Source organism: Impatiens glandulifera, chromosome 6, assembly GCF_907164915.1.
Source record: "Impatiens glandulifera chromosome 6, dImpGla2.1, whole genome shotgun sequence".
Classification (NCBI taxonomy): domain Eukaryota; kingdom Viridiplantae; phylum Streptophyta; class Magnoliopsida; order Ericales; family Balsaminaceae; genus Impatiens; species Impatiens glandulifera.
Window position 1 is genome coordinate 21,957,498 of NC_061867.1, and position 20,055 is coordinate 21,977,552.

Genomic DNA, 20,055 nt, shown 5'->3' on the forward strand with positions numbered 1-20,055 from the left:
TTAGACTACTACTGAAGCAAGGTTGCTTCTAGCGTTTTTTCAAACTGCTATTGAAGCAAATCTACTACTAATGCTTCTTCAGACTACTGTTGAAGCAAGGTTGCTGCTTACATTTCTTCAGACTGTTGCTGAAGCAAGGTTACTGCTAATGCTTCTTCAGACTACTGCTGAAGTAAGGCTACAGTCGAAGAAAAGCTTCTGGCGACAAGGCTTCCACCAGCTCCTTTTCAACTCTACTGTTGAATCTGTTGCCAGTGCTTCTTCAACCCTGCTATTGAAAAAAGTCTTTTGCTTTACAGTTGACAACCCTTCTGCCAACGCTTCTTCAGCATTGCTGACGTCAGCTCCGTTGCCAGTGCCTCTTGAGCTATACCTGCGCATTTAAACATTTGCAGAACTTAGTTTTATTCAATTATCAACGCATCATCAAAACTACGTCGTATTGATTTTTATTATCCTAAGTTCATTTTAATCAATTAAAGTTTTTTTTAATTCAGCTTAATTAATTATTTCCCTTTTTAATTAATTTTCCTTTTTATTTCTTTAACTTAATCTAACAGAATCGTTGTATTCTATCAATGACCACATTTACATTTAGATCATTATATGTATGTTTGTCAATAAAGACATAAATCTCCCAATCCAATTTTGCATTCGTTCCCAAAGCTCATGAGCCATGTGACATCAATTGTGTAGTTTCAATACATAGATCAAAACTTTCTACATATCGAGTTTAAAAAAACATCTCATTAATGCATCGTTGTATTCTATCAATGACCTTATTTGCGTTTAGATCATTATATGTTTGTTTGTCAAGAAAGTATTTTAGTGCACGCTAAATAAGTTCAGATGAACTTAAATACATAACATGAAAATTTTGAAAAAAACGAGAGGATAAATATAAGGATAAATGATTGGGAGAGGGAATGACGTGGCGCAATCTAACTGGATGAAAAAATAACAAATTTCTCTCTCTTCTCTTTCTCTTCATTCTTTATCTTTTTTCTAGTCATTGATGTGGTGACACGTCATTCCCTTTCCCAAATTTCCCCTCCCTATCACTCCTTAAATATAAGTTTTGCTCCATTATTTATTAATTCAAGAAAAAATATTGAATTAAATTAAAAACACTTTTAAAAATTAGGGAGTTATGTCACATTTATTCTGTAAAAAAAAAATTTTGGAGTGGGCTTCAGCCTACTCGAGCCCTAACATAGATCGGTCCCTAATGACATGCCAACGACTACCACCAAGAGGACCCTTGACCCTATGGAACCACCAAGTACGTGAATGTCCTCATGCACCCGTATAGTAATGGGACTAAGGTGGACTGAATCCCATCCCAAAAACAATTACGGTAAAAATGTGACATTATCCCAAATTTCTTGATTTTTTCAATTTAATTCACTATTTGTTTATCTAATTATTAAAAAAATGAAAAATATACCTTTAATCACTCGTTTGATTGAAAATTTTCTCGTTATATTTTTTTGCTCAAGCAAAATATTTTTTTATGCCCACTCCAACTCAAATTTCTAAATTTATCTTTGTCCGTTGTAAATAATAAAATTTCACTTACCCAATTTATAAATTATTTTGAATAAATAAAAACAAAATGATTAAAATTAAGACCAAAACATCATTAATTAATTAGATTAATTGTTGTGATAATTAAATCTTAGTTAATTAAGATAATTGCCAAGGTAAATAAATAAAATAATTTGGCATAAATGTTATACTCATTTTATCTCAAATTAATTTTAAGAAAATGAAGAGAAATTAAAATAAATAATTTAGGATAAATATTGTATCCATTTTATCCCAAATAAATTATTTATTAAACTCTAAAAGTATAAAAAATAAAATATATTGACAAAATAAATGTCATATTTATTAAAAACTATTTTATTTATTTTGTAGGTTAAAAATAAAGCCAAAGGGATAAAAGAAAAATTAATTTCAAACAAGCTCTTAGGTTGAAAATGGAGTGTGATCTAGTATAGCTGAAATCAGGAGGATTCGTTGTAGCAAACCCTACAGCCATTTGATGAGCATCGGAAGCTCATCCAACGCATAATAGCCATCAACGTAGCCCGCTGCAACGATAGCGAGACGCCTCCGCGCAACACGGGATCAGTAGACATATGCCTCCAACGGCGTTAGCTAGATGCGCATGGATCGCCCATCACCTATGGAGCGCTAATGGAACACCCAGCGTCCGCGCTTAGCTTAAAACGATGATGTTTTAGCCCTTCCTCAGTGTTCAAACGCGGAAGGAGGAAACAATGTCATTCTTGTCTAGTTAGTCTTCTTCCTCGCAACAATGAACTGGACAAGAACAGTTCCATCTTTGATTTTCAAAAATAGAACTTTGTCGTTTCTCAATATTTTGACTTCGTTTAAAAGGTGAAATGATCACCCTAATTAAGTGATCATTTCCCTTACATCTTGAGGCATCATCACGGCCTATACCAGTAATTGACCGAAGATTAAATTAAAGTCCATCAATGGCCTTTTGACCTGATCCACATGGTCGATGAACCAACCTTGAGAGGTTATAAATGGCCTCATGTAGGCAAACCAAAATCAAGAGATTCACTCTCCACCTCTCAATCAAGCCAAAGTACAAATCACACTCCATGTAAGCTTCCAATCTTAAAGCTCTTTTGAAATTTTGAAATTTTGTAAGGTTATGATTCATACATTCAGGAAGCTTCTCTAATAGTTAAGGAGTATTCTCCAACTCCGAGTAAGCTTCCAATCACACTATAATTCAAGTTACCAGTTTGAATTTAAAAAAATTATATTACAAATTTATCAGTTTCGTATAATGCTCGATTGTTTGATTTTTTATTGGAAAGTAATTATATGATCATTTATAAGCTCTCTATTAAAACAAAACCCAATCAATCGACTTAAATTAAAATAAAAACCCAAATTTGATTTTGAAAATTTTCAAAATTGGGTTTATGTTTTGTTAGTATCGACTACAATAGTAGAAGGGGGTATTGAATACTGTTGATTTTTTTTCACTTCAATGCGATTTTAATCATGTTAAAAACTGAAAATCTATTTCTATTCTTTAACAAATCGTAGTCAGTTCTTGAACGGTTTCAAGTGCGGAAATACTTGCAGGATTTGAAGCGGCAGAGATAAGACAAAATGAAGCAATACAAGAACAACACAGGATTTTATGGATGTTCGGAGATAAAACTCATACGTCACCCTTCTTCTGTTTCCAAAAGGATTCCAATAGAAGACTTTGATTTGTATAGCCTCTACACAAACTCACTCAGATCACAGGTCTTAACAATTGTTTGTCTAAACTCCTAGCTCTCACACTATCTTGTTGAACAGACAGTGCTATGTTCAACTTACAACAATGAAATTGTTTATGCAATAATACAGATATTATCTCTCAATGTATAACGTAACGTGTATGTTCACAAATTCACCGAGAGATTATTTCTGACGAAGAAGATTCACCGTTGTACTCTGATGCCTTTTTATATTTTTTGCATGGCAACGGTCGAATATATTTTGTTTACACGTGGCAGCGGAACACTCATCGAACGCCTAGTGTACGAGGTAGTGCGCAGGCGAATGGCATATTGTTCGTACAGGGTAGTGCGCAAGCGAATGACTTATTTGTTCATACGGGGTAGTGCGCAAGTGAATGGAATATAGTACGTTCTTGTCGTATTCATCTGACGTGGAACTTTATTGATAGAAAACTCAACTATTGGCGCAACTCTACTGTTCACAGAACACATCTGTTGGCACAACACAGTTGTTAACGCAACACAGTTGTTGGCGCAACACATCTGTTGGCGTAACACATCTGTTGGCGCAACACAGCTGTTGGCGAAACACATCTGTTGATGCAACACAACTATTGGCGCAACACTATTGTTGGGAACTCATCTATCGGCGCAACATAGTTGTTGGCACAACACTGCTATTGGCAAAACAAAGTTGTTGGCGCAACGCTGCTAATGACACACAATTGTTGGCGCAACACTTCTGTTGGGCAACACAGTTGTTGGCGCAACACAGCTGTTGGCGCAACATTGTTGTTGGGTTACTCAGCTATTAATGAAACTTTGTTGTTAGAGCATCTTCAACTCTAGTGATGTCAACTCTATTATCGGCACTTCTTCAGCTCTGCTGATGTCAGCTCTGTTGTCAATGCTTCTTCAGCTTATTGAGTGAGACTACTACCAGCGAGTCTTTCAATTTACCTACGCATTAAAACATTTGTTGAACTTAGTTTTATTCATTTATCAAAGTATCATCAAAACTATGTCGTACTGAATTTAATTATCCTAAGTTCATTTTAATCAATTAAAGCGTTTTTCATAATTCAATTTAATTAACGATTTCCCCTTTAATCTTAAATTAATAATTTTCCCCTTTTATTTCTTTAACTTAATCTAACATGTTCTTAAGTTGTTACTCAAGAAAAGCAGCCTAGAAAATTGCCCAACATGTTGATAAGGATATTGAGAATATATTTGAGCCAATTATAGGCCATCCCGATCATACTTGATCAAAAACTAATTTTTTTATAAAAAAAAAATTCAGTTCTTCAATTGCTTAAAACAAGTAGATAGTATTCATATTTTGATTTCATTCAACCATATAAAACACAAGAAAGTTATTAGTAAGCTCATTACTCTTCATTAAAGCCTAAAAACTGAAAATCTATTTTTTTTACCAAAATTGTTCAAGTTGAATGAAACATCATCACTATTGAATGACACATCGGGATGATGTTATAAATTATCATGGAAACTATACTAAGCTTCCCATTCCCTCGAATCAAAGGATTAGGGTCTCAAACAAAATCATCAAACCTGTAGTATGATGATCTTGAGGACCGAGAAACCTAGCCCATGTCTAACCTAGGACCGAGACTCCTTCGTACCCATGACCGGTAAAAGTTAGCCCAAGGCTAACCCAGGACTGAGTGTTCTTCACACCAAGGACCGAATAAAGTTAGCGCAAGGTTAACCCAGGTTTGAGTGTTCTTCACACCAAGGACCGAAGAAAGTTAGCACAAGGTTAACCTAGGACTGAGGACTCTCGCGTTTGACCGAGGATTCTTCCACTCCGACTGAGGACTCATGCACCAAGAATCGATGACTCATGCACCTCGATCGAGGGGTCACGCACCTCGACCAAGGGACCTCGACCCAGGATCAAGGGCTTTAGCTAGGACCGAAGGAAATCGCACCTAGGACCAGGAGGACCGGTCTTAGGGCCTGTTTAATTTGGATTTTAAATTTTCAAAATTATTTTTTATAATTTTAGAATCTCAAACATTTTTTTTAAAAATCTGGAACAAAAATAGAAAATAATTTCAAAATAATTTTAAAATATTTTGATAGGGACCTGTTTGAGATTTATTTTTAGATCCTAATACCCTAATACTGATATTTTCAGGTATTTTCCTCACTATTGTCAGCATTAGCTTCAGGTACCAGCATTTAAATATTGTTTTTACAATTTTAAATACACGAAAAACCTATGCATATCTAGGACCCGAAGAATTGATTAAATAAGACGTAATAAAAATCAATCTTTCTAAAGTCAAAATTTTATAAAGTAGAGACCGTTTTAAATGGATACGGAGGATATAGTGCGAAAGACATTTTCTGAGTATCACCAAACATTGAACCAAAAAGAGACTCTAGTTGAAAATACGTTTGTATATGTATAATTTTATTGATTTAAAAAAATTTGGCGAATCTTATGAAAAAAATAATAATTTAAATTAATTATTTTTAATTAATTTAAATACAGATTTCTTTAATCAAATTTTAATTTGATTATTTTAAATCTAAAAACTTATTTGAAAGTTAATCAAAATTAATTATTGTCATAATTAATTCGAAGATGTGAGTACATATTTTTATAAATCTTTTCAAATAATACTTTATTAAAAAATATTTTTGTTACAATTTCTCGAACCTCGAATTTTTTTCGGAACAACAATTTTTTGGTGGTTATACTCGTACTAACTAGTTAATCTTCCTGCTATTCCAATTTTTTAATTAATTGTAAAACCAAGATTGATGCATGTTAACATTAAACAAGTTAGCGCAACAATGGATCGTTGGAGTTCCTAACAAATCTCAAATTCAATCGCAATCAAGCAATTAGTAATCAACATTAGAACACTTCTAAAGATAGCTTATGCTATGCTGGATAATTTCATATTAACTCAATAAATATAATTTTTTTATAAGAACGAAATTCATAATATTGATCTAGTTAATACTTTGATTTATTCATGAATTAGATTTGACATTATTTTTATGTATAATAAAAAAATAGAAAATCAAATCAAATATAACATGAAATAAAAAAAGTGTTCAATTTTTATTAAAATAAGACAAAAAAAAAATAAGATTAGTGATAATTGAAGATAGTAGCTCGCTTAATTTTAAAAAAAACATTAAAATATATATAAAGAAACAAAATCACATGGGCTGAGAATTTGTGAAAAAAAATGTATATTTAACAACCTATTGGCCAATAAATTATGTTATATATTAAAATATATAAAACATTTAAGGTGCTGAGGGTTTATTTATTTATTAATATAGCTAGCAACCTAATAAATAAGGTGCATAACAAAGAAACTCATGATATCTTTTGTGCTGAGTATAAATCAAGAGCAAAATTTCTTCAATGGGTTTCCTTGTCTCTCCACACAACATCTATCATGCCACTGAGAAGTTGTGGATAGTCTGCACACCACGGTTTTCATCGCAAATAAATGTTTCAACGAGCCGACTTAGACTCGATTGCAGCAATGTGGTGAGACGGTGCGCTAACTATGGTCCAACCATTTGGGAATATGAATACATACAGTCCCTTAAAAGCATCTATGTGGTAACCTATTAATTAAGAGAACACGTATATTCTTTTCATGTCTTGTTTATTTATTTATTTAATTTCATGTGAGTTCATGATGTTCATCATGCAAATATATAGTAATGGATTGGAATATACATGTTATAGGGAGAGGGCTATGAGAATAAGAAGTCAAAATTGAAAGAAGGGGTGAAAACAATGATGCTAGCAAAGATGGATACCCCATTACAGAAATTGGAGCTCATTGATGCAATCAAGAGACTTGGAGTGTCTTATCACTTTGAGGAAGAAATAAAGACATGTTTGGATAACATATACAATAATACAGATTGGTTAAGTGAAGATATTGTGAATTTAAATGGTGCATCTATCAGATTCCGACTCTTTAGAGAACATGATTTTTATGTTTCTTCGGGTAAGTATCAACATACTCTTTTCCTCATGTTTTTTTATATCAACATACTCTTCAGAAAAATCAAAGGTGGATGTCTAATTTTTTTTATAGAAATGACAATAACGACGGGAAATATCGTCGTTATTGAGAGTGTTCCGTCGCTAAAAATTAGCGACAATAAACTAGATATATTTTTTTTCTTAATATTTTTATGGTTATAGCCCGGATAAAATTTATGAAATGTTTTAGTCCAGATAGATAATAAATTTTGGCTCCACCCTCGCTTTTTTTCAATATAAACTATATATATTTCATATTGTAACATAATTGTCATTTAGGATACAATGATGACCAATATAAAAAATGACAATTTAGATGATGGAAATTTTCCCAAATATAGAAAGAAACCTGAACCTACCAACAATAATTGTTAGGAACCAGCTCATCTCAGACTAAAATACGGTTTTTTTTTGTTAGTCCTATATTTGTTTGATTTTGAGTTTATGTAATATCTTATTGTTTTTATCTAATTATATAATTGTTATAATAGTCAAAATAATTTTTAATGTTTAATACAAGAATATTGTTTTATTCAAGATTTAAATATTATAAATGTTATTTTAATTTAATTGATTTTTATTTTATTTTTTAGTTTCATAGAATTTAATACACTACTTTGTAAATTTTTATTTCATTTATTAAAAGTTATTATTTTTAAAAATATATTTTGTCTAACATATTTAATCAAAAATTACTTAAAATGTTTAATTTAAAAAATAAGAATATATATATATATAAGTTAAAAATATATTTTTGAAAGTCTATATCTCATACAATTACAATATTAATAAATATAAACAAAAATATATTAAGAAGTTACTTCTCAATTTCTTAACAATCCTAATTCACCCCCAACAATAGACTTAGAGGTGTTTTCAAATATGCTCAATATATATATATATATATATATATATATATATATATATATATATATATATATATATATATATATATATATATATATATATATATATATATATATATATATATATATATATATATATATATATATATATATATATATATATATTTTTCTCTTATTAAGATTATAAAATATTGTTTTTTTTCATTATATATTCTTACTAAATACATTAGTTAACTACCATTTTTAATAGATATTGCTAGTTGTAATTTTAAAGTGTTAATGGTCATTTACTACAGCAAATTGATTGTTTAAGTTATTAACAACAAGATATAATCTTCTTTAATGACTATAAATTAACATAAATATAATTAGTTTATCAATTTTATTAAGGGTGTTAATTTAAAACCGTCATGCGATAACCGAACTGAATTACTCTGTTTGGGGCGGGTTTTTCCTAGTTTAACCGGAGAGGGTTGTGTCCCCCGCCTAGGGATGGACCCAGAAATTATCTTTAAGGTGGGCTTGAAAAAAAATAATAATAGATTTAAATATTTTTTAGATGAGATTGAATAATATAACAAAAAAATTATAAATTTAACAAGATATGAATATGAGTTTAGTCTTCCTTTTTTTTAGATTTATAAAAGAAAATAATGAATAAAAATGTAACAAAAAAATAAGGAGCCATGTCTCTTTTATACTATAACAAAATATTATTTTTTATTATAGAATAAATTCATTCCGAGAGAAAGTCATTCTTATATATAAGGGAATATTAAAAAATATATATTATTAAACCGAAATAAATTTAATAAATCAAAATTTTAATTAAATTTCTATATAATAAAATATAAAAAATTCAATTTGTAACATATAAATAATATTAAAAAACTTTCCAACAATAATTATTTTTTATTTAAAAACTTTCTTATATATATTTTTATTAAATGTCGGATTCATTCATGTTTGGATTTATAGAAAAATATAAAATAATATTTGGGACAAAAAAAATTAAAAATAAACTATATGTAACTAAAAAAATATAAGATATAATTTAAAAATAAAAGTCAAAATATGTATTATGTTTAAAAAATTGAAATATACTACTTTAATATTAAATATGATTTCAATATAAAGAAATTAAATAAATTTAAAAGATAAAAAGTATCCATAAATTATAAAAATACTAAAAATTATATTAAGACAAATTCTAAAATAAAATAAATATATCTAACTCAAACTTCATCTTTTTCTCTCTCTCAAAACAAGGTTTAAAAGAACCTCAAATTGAATCCTCAACCTCAAATTGAATCCTCAACTGTCTTATAATATATATATATATAAAAATATATATATATATATTAAAAAAATATGAATGAGTTTGGGGTGGGCTTAAGCCCACCTCAGCTCTTTGTTATGTCCGTCCCTACCTCAACCTGCCCTATTCTCATCCCAAACACTATAAACACAATTAAATATATAAAATCACTAATATTTTATTTATTAATTCATTATATTTTATAAGATCTTTAATATTTTTTCTTTATAAAAACATAAATTTTTAATATATTACCATATATATTATATTAAAAACCCCATTTACATAATTTTGTTATATAAAAAAATATTTTTTGTAGGAGAATATAGTATAAATGTGTCCTCGCGGGAATTCCTTCAAATCGAATAGTATAATATTAATATACATTGTGATCTTTCTCAAGATATGATCATTAAAGAGGGTAATGAATATCTTAAGTCTTATTGTATTTCGGGATCATTTATAAGGCACGAATTTATTCTAATCTTTACTAGGTACCAAACTTCTTATTATAGTTAAAACTAACTATGTCATCTTATACAGATGTTTTTGACAAATTTATAGACAAAAATGGGAATTTTCAGAAGTCATTGTCTGATGATACTATGGGGTTGTTGTCCTTGTATGAGGCCTCGTTTCTCGCAGTTGAGGAAGAGAGTATATTGGATGAAGCGAGAGACTTTTCTACAAAACACTTAGAAGAAAACTTGAAGAAAATAAAGAATTCATATTTGGCGATGCTCGTGAATCACGCTCTCGAGGTACCTCTCCATTGGGCGATGCAAAGATTCGAGGCAAGATGGTTCATAGATGCATATGGAAAGAAAGAAGATATGAATCTCACACTCCTCAATTTTGCTAAGTTGGATTTCAACATGGTGCAAGCTATACATCAAGAAGACCTTAAACATGTTTCAAGGTGGTTAAGAGTCCTTATAATCTTATTTAACCAATTGAGTTATTGACCTTCTCATCCACACATCATAGACAATGAAATCCTAGCATATGATCATTCATTATTCATATTATTTTATGTCAAAATCCATAAGCACTTATTTCCAATGTTAAAAATCATCAATTAAATACATGTATATTGTAGATGGTGGGAGAACTTGGGATGGGGCAAAAAAATGCCCTTCCTTAGGGACCGATTGGTGGAATGTTACTTATGGTCCTTGGCAGAGATGTACGATCCAAGACCTGAATCCCAATACTATAGAAGGATGTCCACAAGGGTGAACCAACTTGCCACATCCATTGATGATATTTATGATGTCTATGGCACTTTGGATGAACTTGAGCTGTTAACTGATGCATTTTTCAGGTTAAATTTTTGTCCTCAATTTTATTCTTAGATATATTAGTTATTTTTGAATAAGTGAGATTTGTTTTCATTCATCTATAGTAAACGCGAAAATCGCATAAACGTGTCATAAGTTAATGAAAATATGATAAAAGTGAATTATTAATTAAGAGGGAAAGAAAAACACTCAACACTCAAGATCAAAGGAGTTGAGACAACTTGAAACTTTACACACTTGTAGGTACGTGCTAACTTAGCTATTTGTTGTTTTGATAGACAAATATCATTTCAATTTAAGAAGTCATATTCAATACTATTACTATAGTAACATAATCATTATATGACCTAATGAAATATTATCTATTTGAAAACTTGGTTCTCTATGTTATTTATGTGTTACTATAATTGGAAGGTGGGACGTGAATCTTCTCGAAATCCTGCCAAACTATATGAAGATATGTTTCCTTGGCAATGTCAATTCTGTCAATGAATTAGGCTATGAGGCTCTTAAGTGTTTTGGAGTCAATGCCCTTCCTTATCTCATCAAAGCGGTACATTTCTTTCTTCCCAACTTCTACAATTAAGGTTGTGATTCATGTTTTTGGATTCATAATTGCAATTGTACATCAATGAAATTGTTTCATTCTTTAAAAAGAAAAGTGCGATTGGACATATAAGACTTTTTTATACTCAGTTGATTACTTAAATGACATAGCTCATTATATTTGTGTACATATCTTTCTTCTTATTTTGTATTAAATGCAGTGGAAGGATTTGTGTGGGTGTTATATGAAAGAAGCCAGGTGGTTTTATGGAGGGTATGTGCCTTCTCTTGATGAGTACTTAAACTATGCATGGATGTCTGGTGCAACTCCTATGATGGTTGTTCATGGATATTTTCTTTATATTTCTGCTTCTAATCCCATCACTAAGGAGGGCTTGGAAGCAGTTAAAAACTATCATGATATCATCAAATGGCCTTGTATGGTCTCTCGCCTGGTAAATGATTTGGGAACTTCAAAGGCAAGTCACTCTACATTAATATAAATAATAGTTTATGAATGCATTGCAATATATAATAAAGTTGTAGCTGGTATCAAACACTGATATCTAAGTGTTCAAATTAATATATATTTCTTTGATTATTTTATGATTTTAATTTTTTGGTTTCTAGAATGAATTGAAACGAGGAGATATTCTCAAATCGGTGTAAATTTATATGCATGAAACTGGTGCATCAGAAGAATTAGCTCAGCAATATATTAAAGAGCTCGTTATAGAGACATGGAAGAAAATAAACACAACTCGTGTAAGGCCTGATTGCCCTTTTGGGAAGAAGTATGTGGATATAACAACAAACATTGCGAGGGCAGCTCATTACATGTATCAATATGGAGATGCACATGGACATAATATTAAAGGAAAAAACAAGGATCGTATCACCATGCTCCTCATCGAGCCAATTCCGATTTCCTTTGATTGATGTGAATTATCCAAATTTATATATAGAGATTGTAATTTAATAAAATATGTGTCGATTGATGTTGATGTATTCAACTATGTAAGCTGTTATAAAATAGAGTTCTATATTACTATTTATAAGTGCATATGCAATAATAATAATAAATAAAAATATGTAAATAACATAAAATATACGTGAAATTTAAGATAGGAGAAAACGAAGATATTGGAGAAAGCACTCACAATTCTATTAAAAATATATTAAAATGTGAGATTAATGAATTATGATATTAAGAAAACCTAATTAAGATTATACATTTAAAATGTTATATGATTAAGCATAGCCTAAAATTTAAGTTATTTTATCCTACTGGAGCCTGGGCATATGGACCCCGATCAAAATTGATATGTATCACAACGACTAACATTTCCACATTAACATTGTTCGAGTATCACAAAATAAAATGGAATTTCAAAAATATGAAGAACAAGCATAATCGTCTCCAACTCTTCTAAAAATCCTTATGGCTTACTACACAACAACTATCAACTAAGTTCGATAAATGGTCAAATTTTGGAATGAGAAGTGTTTCCCATTATCATATCAACATTGATATCAAGAGTACAATATTGGTCGCGAAAATATTACAATGAACAATTGCATCACGTAAAAAAATATATTGCACATCAACGTGATTAATTTTTTTATGAAACTAATTTTTCATAAAACTTTAACTATCAAAAAGTTATCATAATATGCCAATTCTTTTTGAGTTTCTTTAATATTATTTTAAACCAAATAGTTTCTTTACAAGTTTTTGTAATTGTCATGCATTCTGCTTTTGTAATAGACAATGTGATTGTTTGTAGATTAACCGTAACCTCTGAATCCGAGTATCGCTACTCGTGAGGAAATACACTACAAATACCTCCAAAATAATCACTAGGCTATCACATCTCAAACTCAAAATGTACTATTAAGATATTTATAGTTTATTATGTTGGAAATTAATTAAAATAATTCCATAATAAACTTAAATCATAAACTATAATACTATAAATCTTCATTCTTGTTCCTGAGATATGAAAGATAAAAACGGAATATATATACCTAATTCTTAGACATGATTAGATGAGATGGTCTTCCAAAAGGACAGAAATCATTTAGCCTTATTTCTCGGATGATGGGGATTCAGAGAGAGAGAGAGAGTGATAAAAATAAGTTCATTCTTATTTTTTATCAAACAACCTCCCTTTTATAATTTCTTCTGCCTTTTGGGGACCATAACCGTCATAACTGCCTCATTACTCTAATTTCTAATTTGGCCCCTCATCAAATTTAAAATACCGCAAGGTATCCACAATTTAACATTCATAACAATAACGTCATTAAGTCAAATCCCAAACATCCTTAGATCACAAAATATTGACTTATTATAATCAATGACCATATATATCCCTTTAAATATATATCTTTATTGTGCACAGTATTGTCATCGATTTCGAGAACATTAACAATCTCGTCCATTAATCATATTAACAAGGATCAAGGCGGTCTTCGTTGTATCAATCACAACTAAACCTTCAATGGTCACAAATATCAATATGACTAAATGACATAGATTAATCATGAATTTGTGGCATGAAAAATTAAATGAAAGGTTATCTATTCATGTCAATTTTCAACTGGTCCTACCTTAACTTTAGTGAGATCAAACTTTAACTTTATTGTATAAAATGCAATAAACCGTACAATACTTTATCTGATCAGAAACTGAATTACATAAATATCCATAAAACAAACTAAGAGACAACTAAATTTACAAACTCTCACTTAACCTAGAGATCATACATCTCTAAAACACCCATGTTAGTAGTGTGTTCATGAAAGACATTAGGCGGCAGACCCTTTATTAAGGGATCAGCTATCATGGAGTTTGTACTCAAGTGTTCTATAGAAATTTGACCACTTTGTACCCTTTCCTTCACAACTAGGAACTTTATATCGATATGTTTTGACTTAGTCGAGCTCCTATTGTTATTCGAATATAACACAGCTGAATTATTGTCACAAAATAACCTAAGGGGTCTTTCAATCCATTTCAAAATACGCAGCTTAGTGACAAAATTCTTTAGCCATATTGCTTGATGCCTCATAACATGCTACAAACTCTGCTGCCATGGTGGAGGAAGCTGTAAGTCCTTGTTTGGAACTCTTCCAAGAGATCGCTCCACCAGCCAACAAGAATACATAGCCCGAAGTGGATCTTAAACTATCTTGGCATCCTGCAAAATCAGAGTCAGAATACCCAATGATCTCAAGATTATCCGACCTCCGATATGTGAGCATGTAACTTCTAGTTCTCTTTAGATATCTCATAACCCTTTTAGCTGCCTCCCAGTGATCCAAACCTGGGTTGCTCAAATATCTTCTTAATACGCCAACTATGTACACAATATCTGGACGCGTACAAACTTGAGCATACATTAGACTTCCAACTGTCGAAGCATATGGAATCTTTTCCATTTCTTGAATTTCCAAATTTCCTTTAGGGCATTATTGAAGACTAAATTTGTCTCCCTTAGCGACCAGGGTATTTCCTAATTTATAATCTTTCATGCCATATCTTCTATTGAGAAATGATGTCTTTACATCCATCTAATGTAGCTTCATATCAAAATGTGCAACGAGTGTCATGATTGTTCTAAAAGAGTCTTTAGTTGAAACCGAAGAAAAAGTCTCTTTATAATCAATTCCGTAATTTTGAGTAAAACCTTTAGCCACAAGACGTGCTTTATACTTTTCCACATTACCTTTAGAATCTCATTTGGTTTTAAAAATCCATTTACAACCAACAGGCTTCACCCCTTCTAGTAATGGGACAAGTTCCCAAACTTTTTTGTCTTGCATAGATTTATACTCTTCATTCATTGCTTCAATCCACTTTGCTGAATTGGAACTATCTATGGCTTGATGAAAGTTTATTGGATCATCTTCTATAATGAAAAGATTATACTCATGTTCTTGAAGAAATACATATTCATCTGACATAGTACTTCTCCTTACTCTTGTGGGTCGCTGTAATGGCACTTGTTCCTCAATAATACTTTCTTCTTGAGGTTGTTGAGTTTGTACCTCTGAGAGATCAACATCGTCTTGATTTTCTAGAATTATTCCAATATTATCAATGATCATATGAGAATCTTGATCATTGTCCATACAAATCGGAATATGAGTCAACTCCTTGTTAACCAAATTAGAAGTTGACTCTTCCTCAAAGACAAAATCCTTTATTTGATTCTTCACCCCAAACTCAACATCCTCAAAGAATACAGTTGTTCCTATCTCGAAAATTGACTTTAAGTTGGGATCATAAAATGTATAGCCCCTTGATCGTTCAGAATAGCCAATAAAGTAACTACTAACTGTTTTGGGGTCCAATTTATCCATATGAGGCTTATAAGGCTTTGCCTCTACTGGACATCCCCAAACATGAAAATATTTTAGACTGGATTTTCGCCCTGACCAAAGCTCATAAGGGGTTTTAGTCATTTCTTTTGTTGGCACTCGATTCAAAATGTATGTTATAGTCTTTAGTGCTTCACCCCAGAGTGACTTTGGTAAGGATGAATGGCTAACCATACTCCTCACCATATCCTGTAAAGTACGGTTTCGTCTTTCTTCTACACCATTCATGCTTGGAGAGCCTGGCATGGTGTACTGAGGAATGATACCATACTCCTCTAGGTATTTAGCGAAAGGCCCTAGATGTTGTTCACCTGAACCGTCATACCGACCGTAGTATTCACCACCACGATCGGATTTAACTTTCTTTATCTTTCTGCTGAGTTGATTTCAACTTCAACCTTAAATGACTTGAACACATCCAATGTTTGAGAATTTTCTTGAATAAGAAAAATGTATGCATATCTAGAGAAATTGTCTATGAATAATACGAAATATCGTTGACCATTCCAAGACGGAGTCGGAAACAACCCACAAACATCTGTATGTATCAACTCAATTGTTCGTGTAGCTCTATATGCATTCAATTTTCTATCTTTGGTTTGTTTTCCTTTAATACATTCAATACAGGCATTAAAGTCCGAAAAACCAATGGAATTTAGAATCTCATCTGACACAAGACATTCAACTCTATTTCTAGAGATGTGACCGAAGCGTTTGTTCCATAATGTACCGAATTATTATTATTTAGCTTTCGTTTAGTACCTCTTGATTCCACATTCAGGGTTTCATTATATAAAGCAAATTGTATCAAGTAAATAAATATTGTCATAATGCATTAATGAACCGGTTCTAACATCCGAAGTACCAATAGATAACTTAAATTGACCATTTCCAAACAAACTAGAATAACCATGTTTGTCCAAATAACGAATATAAACCAAATTTCGTTTAAACGAATGTACAATAAAAGTATCCTTTAAGTCCAAATAGAAACTAGAACTAAGCAACAATCTAAAGTGTCTAATTGCTTAAACTTCTACCGATTTTCCATCGCCCACAAAGATACGTCTTTTAGCATTACTTGGCTTTCGGTAGCTCAGGCAACCCTGTATTGTAATATTGATGTTAGTAGTAGCACTGGACTCTAACCACCAAGTATTTCCAGGTACTGATGCTAAATTAACTTCAGAACAAACTAGATTAAGAAATGTACCTTTCTTTTCGCGCCATGCACGATATTTAGTACAATCCTTCTTTAGATGTCCAGCCTTATTACAAAAGAAACAGTCATTGTTAACCTTTTTCTTTGCATTTGGACCCTGAGCAGCATCAACATTCTTCCTTTTATTGCCCTTATCCCTAGAGGTGCTTGTCAGATGAGCACATTCTGTTTTTTCTTTCTTTAATCTCTCTTCCTCTTGAACACAATGAGAAATTAGTTCATTCAAATTCTACGTTTCTTTCTAATAGTTAAAACTAACCTTAAAGTGGTTGAATTGAACCAGAAGAGAAATCAGAATGAGATGCACAAGTAAATCCTCATGCAAATCAAGCTTTAGTGCCTTAAGTTTTGATGCAAGATTAGACATCTCTATGATGTACTCCCTTATATTATCATTGCCCTTATACTTCATTGAAATCAAGCTCTTAAGAATAATGCTTGTTTCAGCCTTATCGCTTTTAATCTTTAGCATTGTTGGTGTCTTCAGACACAGCACCCCTGAACACCTCCGGAATTGCACGTTTTATGATCATAAGATTCAAGCGGTTAGAGCATTCCCATTTCTTAAATTTAGCCTTCTCTTTAGGAGAGCAAATAACCGTAGGATTAGTGGGTTGCTCTATTTGTATCGCAAGGTCCATGTCCATGCAACCGAGAACTATCTGAATATTCTCTTTCCAATCCTTAAAGTTAGAGCAATTAAGGACTGGGGCTGAACTTAAGTTAGACATTAATATTTGCAACATTAGCTGAAAACATAATTTAAACTGTAACTAACATTCTTAATTCTTTAATTTTCAATCAAATTTAAAATAATTAGCAAATCCCATCCAAAATATCTAGTACACCATTAAATTCAAGTCTTTGGACAATGAAATTTAACTACTTATGATATTTTGTTGCAATAATCAAACACTAACAATAATGCATGACAAATAACAAACCTTTCTTTGGAATGATTTGATATTCTCATGTAAAAATCTTTATAATTGTTACGTGCTTATTATCACAGGTAATTGTGAACTTCGGTCAATTAGTAACCTTCCTTTGGGCCGATTATTTAGTCACATTAAAATTCACCACTATAAACATTCAAAATTCGAACTTAAACAAACTAAATTAGAGAGGTCACTTTGGTGAAGTCATATCTTAAATTATTTAATTTAAATAAAGAACAATCTGTTGAATTATTTAATTAGATTAAAACCTAAATAAAATTAAAAGAGTTCGATTCTTATATTAATTTAAGTAAATAAATAATAATATTATTTAGAAACTTAACTTTATTAAAATAAAATTAAAATTTTATTTTTCTTAAAATTTTATTTTCTTATAAAATAATTAAATAATATTATTTCTTAAAAAATCTTAAATTGAATAATATTATTTTATCCGAATATTATTTCTTAAAAAAATCCTTAAATAAAAAAAAATATTTTCCAATAAAATAATTATAAAATATTATTTCATAATAATCCTCAATAATAATATTATTTTCCCAAAAATAAAATATTTTACCAATTTTCTTTTAATAAAAGATAAATAAAATTATTTCCTTTGAATTCAAATAATATTATTTAAAAAAAAATATTTTACCGAATAATAAAATTATTTCCTTTAAAAATAGGAATTGAAATAATATTATTTCCCAAAAAAGTATTCATTATACATTTCAACTTTACGGGTTCAACTTATGATTGCAAAACTTCCATTTAGGGTTTATCAATTAGGGTTTCTATATACAACAAATGAAACCCATGATTTATTTTCCCCTAAATTCATGGCAAGAACAGGTTTCTCTATACAACAAACTTCAAAATTATGAAACCGATAATTTATTTTTCCCTAAATTCATGACAAGAACAAGTCTCCATAAATTCATGTATAAGAATAAGTCTTTCTAATTCAAGAAGTTGGGCTCTAATAACAATTGTTGGAAATTAATTAAAATAATTGCATAATAAACTTAAATCATAAACTATAATATCCTACATCTTCATTCTTGTTCATGAGATATGAAAGACAAAAGCGGAATATATATACCTGGATCCTTAGACATGATTAGAGATGAGATGGTCTTCCAAAAGGGCAGAAATCCTTTAGCCTTATTTCTCCGATGATGGAGATTTAGAGAGAGAAAGTGTGATAAAAATAAGTTCATTCTTCCTTTTTTATCAACCAATCTCCTTTTTATAATTTCTTCTGCCTTTTGGGGACCATAACCGTCATAACTGTCTCAACGCTAATTTCTAATTTGGCCCCTCATCAAATTAGAAATACTACAAGGTATCCAAAATTTAACATTCATAACAATAACGTCTTTAAGACAAATCACAAACATCCTTAGATCACATAATATTGACTTATTATAATCAATGACCATATATATCCATTTAAATATATAAATGTCCCTTTAAATTCTAACATATTAGTCTTACTCTTATCTCCCCAACTTAATTATAATCAATGTCCATATATATTCATTTAAATATATAAATTTCCCTTTAAATTCTAACATATTAGTCTTACTCTTATCTCCCCAACTTAATTATTCATGTGACGTCCTCGTCGCGATTTCATTCATAGTCTTATTCTACTATCGGGTTGGGACTCTAGAAGTGACACAAGTGTCACTTTGTTCTTACGGGATTCAAAAGGTGTTTCCCCATGACACTTGTTTCTACTATCGGGTTGGCTCAAATACCACATGTAATGCCCCAAACTCGAGTACCGTTATCCGTGAGGAAAATAGATTACAAATACCCCCAAAAAACCACTCAACCACCACATTCCAAACTCAAAAGATACCCATAAAGATATATATAGTTAATTAGCCTCACTCTTATAAAGAGTGCATATTTATTATGATTTTCTAATGTGTGATTAGGTAACAATAGTCTTCCAACTAATCGCACAATCGCTAATATACAACAAAACTTATGAGAGATCTTATTTTGTCAAGATTGCCGCATAATTAGAGTAGACATAATTGATTACTCCATATTTAGTCTTTCATAACTATAAGGGAACATTCGTTAAACCTCTTTAATAGAGTAAGATCCACTAACCTGGTCTCCAATG

General features: G+C 30.7%; 1 protein-coding gene and 1 pseudogene across 1 annotated transcript; one reads left to right on the forward strand and one right to left on the reverse strand.

Moving 5' to 3' along the window:
- The first annotated feature begins 6,696 nt into the window (after nt 1–6,696).
- LOC124943350 lies at nt 6,697–12,305 on the forward strand (annotated as a pseudogene).
- Nucleotides 12,306–14,399: 2,094 nt separating this feature from the next.
- On the reverse strand, nt 14,400–14,810 carry LOC124943351 (secreted RxLR effector protein 161-like). Its single transcript, XM_047483867.1, has one exon. It carries the CDS (start codon nt 14,808–14,810, stop codon nt 14,400–14,402), a length of 411 nt encoding a protein of 136 aa, XP_047339823.1.
- Between the last annotated feature and the right edge of the window lie 5,245 nt (nt 14,811–20,055).

What these genes read in the sequence shown, in the direction of transcription:
- LOC124943351 (XM_047483867.1), bottom strand. Translation starts at nt 14,810, where the DNA reads ATGGAAAAGATTCCATATGCTTCGACAGTTGGAAGTCTAATGTATGCT.